Here is a 6,000-nt window from a genome sequence, read left to right on the forward strand (position 1 = left end):
TGGACAGTTTGACATGAGCTGTCCAGACTCCAGTTGTCTGTTGAGGCATGGTTCCTATGGCTGGATGCCTTTCCTAACGCAAACCACTTTACAGAGTGTGCTGGGCACTTTTTACGTGCCACTGGTATGGTTCTTTTCTATGTGGCAGTGGCACCTGAAAGAACAATCTTGTATGTGTGGCAGACAGCAATTTCGCTTAGCTTGACACATCTGATCTATATCTATATATATTTATATATATATTATCAATGGTGTCTTGGGTGTAGAAATAAGAGAGGAAATATTATTTGTAGTTATGTGATACACAGGTGTGGCAGCGTGGGTTAAGAAACAGCTTCCCAACTATGAGGTCTTGGGTTCAGTCTCACTGTGCAGTACCTAGGGCAAGTGTTTTCCACTATAGCCTTGTGCCAACCAAAAACTTGTGAGAGAATTTGGTAGATGGAAGGTGAAAGAAGCCCATCACATACATGTGTGTATATGTATATGAGTGTACACACACATGCGCATGCACACGCACACACACGTATGGATGTACACACATATATATGTATGTATATATATATCTGTGCATGTGTGTGTGAGTGTGATCTTTGTGTTAAATCTAAATATTTAATCAGTAACATGACTCCACGAGGCAATGGTATTTGGTAGTGTCACTAACTCATGACTTGGATTTAGAATCAATGATATTTGAGTCAAGGTAAGTTAGTGTAATAGTCTCATCTATCTCTCCAAGCTATCACAGATATATTTCATGGTGTCGGGTTTCGTGCAACACCCTTGTAACGTTGGCAACCTCAATCAGGGCTAGTGTTATGTACAACTACACAAACTAGGTTGTGTTACCATCAGCGATAGGGGAAAACACAAGGTCATATCAATAAAAAGAGAACTGGTGGTGAGATGGCAGAAATGTTAGCACACTGGGCGAAATTCTTAGTGGTATTTTGTCTGTCTTTACATTCTGAGTTCAAAATCCGCTGAGGTCAACTTTGTCTTTCATTCTTTCGGGGTCGATAAATTAAGTACCAGTTGCGTAGTGGGGTCAATCTAATTGACTGGCTCCCTTCCCACAAAAAGTGAATGTTAAACAATGCTGATATATATACATATATATATTTATGAAAAAGAAGAACGAAATTGCTACTTTTAAAAAATTAGGTACATTTAAATTTCTTTATATAAAAACATTAGAAAAATGTTTTTGTTTTACATGTTTTGGTTGTTTATAAACCTTATCAAAAATATGTACTTAAATGAAATATGTAGAGAAAAAAAGATTATTAATAAAATGAATGTTCATAATGTACTTTTCTTTTTCCTGTAAGAGCACATGGTAATTTCCATTAATTCCATTAATATCCACTTTAGTTTAGCCGAAAGAATATGCACAATAGTATCAGACACAAACACCCATTACACACGACTCCAAGAATTAAAAACTACACTCATCAATAGAAATTACCCACAAGCCTTAATCGACAATACGATCTGAGTCCTTAGATTAGATACACAAGAATTTAGACAACCAAGGCCAAAGAAGGAAGAAAAATTGAAAACCCTGCCTTACATCTCCACACACAACCCACATAACAATGAGGCCTTCAACACTATACCCCATAGCACAGCTCTACTCAAGAGGGACCCAAAGATGAATCAAATCCTCCAAACACACAATCATCAAAAATAAGAGACAGCCAAAATTAATGAAGAGGATTTTAACCCAGGCCAAATTACACTCAACAATAACCACAAAGCCGACAGTAAAAAAGTGCGGGAGATCTGTATCAACATGATAGAAGGATCAGAATACCGATTAGAACAAGGCCAAAATTTTACCATAAAAACTAACTTTACATGTGCATCGGAGAATTTGATTTACTTAATTACATGCTCAGGATGCAAACGGCAATTTATTGGACACAGAAAAAACAGCCTACGTCAGAGGATGGCGGTGCACAAATCCCAAATTAGAATTCCGGAATACAGGAAAATATCTGTCAGCGAACACATAGACAGATGTGCATCCAATAAATTTCCCAAATTCCTAACTTTTCCATTATACAAATTCAAAGACAAAATGCTAGCCAAAATGAACGCATTAGCAAGGAAATGCATTTCATAAGAAAGTATCGACAGAGTCTAAATTCTTTAAGCTCAGAACACTGAAACTATATGTATATTATTCATAAGAAATAAAAATAAGAGATTAAATAAATCCATTTCTGTGAAGGCCTCAGGGGAGATAACTTTATGACTATTATTGCTACTACTGCTTATTTGACTACTACGGCCACTCCTTTTGAAAACAATTGTGACCACACTACTTAATTTACCATCACAGACAACAGCTGAAATTACTGCTAGCAATGCCACGATAATTAATGGAAATTACCACGTGCTCTTACAGGAAAAAGAAAGCACACTATGAACATTTATTTTATTAACAATCTTTTTTCTCTACATATTTCATTTAAGCACATATATTTGATAAGGTTTTTAAACAACCGAAACGTGTAAAACGAAATCATTCTTTGTTTACTTGTAGAATGACAGTGTAGGGTAGGTGTAAGAGACCAGATCTGGTTGGTTTGAACATAAAACAGGCAGAATATTTGGGCAGGATATGACTGGTTTAAATGCTAAAATGTTGAAGTGTTAACTGTTGGATTTATTCAGTCAATAAATAAAAACTTACATCTTCATGTTGATAACACAGGAGAGCTTTGGCTTTCACAGCATGTGTTAGAGGTTCGGTGCGAGCATTTACTGGGTACACTTGACGACTTTGTTCAAACAACTTCTCGGTTCGGAGCTGGTAATCCAGTAAATGGTTTAGAACATTCTAGAAAACAAGAGACAAAAAAAAAAAAAATTATGAACAAACTGAAGAATTTCATCTGTTAATATTCAAATAAGCATGAGTCAGACAGCAGAACTGTCAATGACAAGTCTTCAAGAACAACTCCCTGGACATCTCCATTCGAGATTACGTGATACCCACTGGCCATCCACATCGCTGGATCTAACCCCAGTGGACTACTTTCTGTGGGGTCACCTCAAGGATAGGGTATATGCAAGAAGACCCCACACAACAGTGGAACTAAAACCAAGCATCCGTAGAGAGACTGAAGCCATTCCAGTTGATATGCTAAGCCACAGTGTGCTTGATACGAGAAAGTGAGCTCTCTTTTACTTGTTTCAGTCATTTTGATTGCGGCCATGCTGGAGCACCGCCTTTAGTGAAGCAAATCGACCCCAGGACTTATTCTTTGTAAGCCTAGTACTTATTCTATTGGTGTCTTTTGCCAAACCACTAAGTTACGGGGACGTAAACACACCAGCATTGGTTGTCAACCGATGTTGGTGGGGACAAACACAGACACACAAACATATACACACACATACATATACATATATATATACACACATACGAAGGGCTTCTTTCAGTTTCCGTCTACCAAATCCACTTGCAAGGCTTTGGTTGGCCTGAGGCTATAGTAGAAGATACTTGCCCAAGGTGCCATGCAGTGGGACTGAACCCGGAACCATGTGGTTGGTAAGCAAGCTACTTACCACATAGACTGTCTCCAGGATGTAATATTTAAATATTAGATAATATGTTGAATTCCTGTATATCAGCTATATAATAAATATATTTGGTTCTCTATATCATTTAAGATGTGTCCCATACTAGCATTTAAGATGTGTCCCATCATTATGGCCCACCCTGTATTTCAAATGTAATTTAGAATTTAAAGACTTCAAGACTGAAGTTTTCGGTTTTATCAATTCCTTTGGTTACGTCTCCATAACAAATTTAAATAAACTTAAATAAACGCTTTAGGTGTTAGTTTTTCGGTCTGTTTGTGTGGCAACCGGAACAAGATTTCACAGAGGAGATAAACAGCAAAAATACTGACAGACAGCAGATAAATGAAGAACACAAGAAATTGAAGGCCGGTGTTTATGTTGTTTGTACTGAGTCAGGAAACACAACAAACAGAGAAACTAGGGACTGGTGGTTGGTGGGAGGGGTGACGGCACAGGGTGGGGATCAGGGGCGGAGAGTTATATGATGATTAATGTAATGTTGTATCTCCCGTAGATTACGTTTACACCTGAGGGAAAAACTATTATATTTCATGTTCTGATAAGATGTGACTTTAATTATTTAAAAAAAAACATTATTATCATTACTATTATTATTATTATTATTATTGTTATTGTTATTGTTATTTGTTGCTCTTTTTCGCTTTTATTTTTTAATTTTTGGGGTTTTTTTTTTTTAGATTTTCCATACTTTTCTGAGGATAAAATCGTCCTTCTTCCAACTAAACTTCTCTAATGTCCCGATCCTCCTCCCCCCCTACTCTTTCTCTCTCTCTCTATCTGTCTCTCTCTTCCCACAACCTAGTTATCTCTATCTCTCTCCATCTGTCTATCTATCTATCTATCTCCCTCTCTGTTTATATATCATTTTCTTACTAAGATCATTCCAGATCTCTACCAACAATTTTCCAGATCTCTGCCAACAATTTTCTTCCACTTCAGTAAAATGGTTCCTATCTTTGGTTTGTCCATTCACTCAAAGGGAAAGATTATCTTTTTCTGATACATATCTTCCTTCCTTCTCTCGATCTATCTGTCTGTCGGTCTGCATCTATGTATGTCTGTTCATCTAGCTGCATTTCTATCAATCTATTCTCTCTCTTTCCCTCTCTCTGTATCTATGTCTATCTCTTTCAGACCTATATGTCTGTCTCTTTCTCTCCACATTATCTATGTATCAACATCTATTTATAACTATCTACCTACCTCTCTCTCTATCTATCTATCTATCTATCTATCTACCCATCTATTTATCTACATACCGATTTATCTATCTATCTATCTATCTATCTACATACCTATCTATATATCTACATACCTATCTATCCATCTATCTGTCTGTTTATCTATCTGTCTTTCTCTCAATCACTCAACAGCTATCCAACAACATGTATCTATGTCTGTGTGTGCATGTGTATGTATGTATGTGTATGTGTACGTACGGATGGATGGATAAATACATATATACATATTTATCTATTATCTGTCTACTATCTATCTGTCTATCTATTTATCTATCGATTATCTATCAGTCTGTTTTATCTGTATATCTCTCTCTCTTTCTCCCTTTCTCTCTCTCCCCCTCTATCTATCTATCTATCTCTCCCCCTTCAGCATGTAAACTTTTACCACACCCTTAAAACACTTCAAGGGCTTCTCTTAAATGACTCCTTCGATAACTGTGCATGTTATCGATGTCCTTGATAACACCACCACCACCACCACCACCACCATCATCATCATCAACAACATTGCCATAAACAACATCAACGCCAAATTAAAGACAAGACACACCCAGCTATTTAACTCGGTGTGGTGAAGGTAGGGGGTAGGGCAATGGGGATGATAGCAATAGATGTAATTTGCGTGGATGATAACAACGATAGGGATGTGATGATGGAGGGAGAATGACTGAAGCGATGATATTGAAGAGAAGAAGGGCTGAAGAAAGGGGGGTGGGGTGAGTGTGAAAGCAATATTGGTGATAGCAAGTGTGATGGAGGTAATGACAATCATAATAATAATTCTTTCTCCCATAGGCACAAGGCCTGGAATTTGAGAAAAACCTGGCATGGGTGGGGCCCTGATCAACTTGGATCAATCGAAAGCTTTCGATAGGGTAGACCATCGATACTTGGAGGCTGTCCTCATAGCAGCCGGTTTCGGTCCAGTTTTCCGCGGCTGGATGGCTGCCTTGTACAGAGGCATCCGTTCGGTAATCCGCGTCAATGGGCATCTATCAAGACCTTTCCACATTGCACGATCAGTCCGTCAAGGATGCCCCCTCTCGTCACTTCTGTACGTATTGGCTCTCAAGCCACTACTGCGGAAGGGCATCCCGCGAGAGTTGGGATGCGGGACGAGCGTGTCGGCATACGCGGACGA

At 38.1% G+C, this 6,000-nt stretch overlaps 1 protein-coding gene across 1 annotated transcript in view; it reads right to left on the reverse strand.

The window, feature by feature from the left end:
• LOC106873493 (uncharacterized) overlaps positions 1-6,000 on the reverse strand; it is a 296,970-nt gene that overhangs the window by 171,611 nt on the left and 119,359 nt on the right. Inside the window, 1 exon segment of the mRNA XM_089339867.1 lies at positions 2,702-2,848. Within this exon segment, the coding sequence (XP_089195993.1) occupies positions 2,702-2,848 (147 nt within the window).

The sequence above is a fragment of the Octopus bimaculoides genome, chromosome 22 (genome assembly GCF_046866305.1).
Source record: "Octopus bimaculoides isolate indiv1 chromosome 22, ASM4686630v1, whole genome shotgun sequence".
Taxonomy (NCBI): Eukaryota; Metazoa; Mollusca; class Cephalopoda; order Octopoda; family Octopodidae; genus Octopus; species Octopus bimaculoides.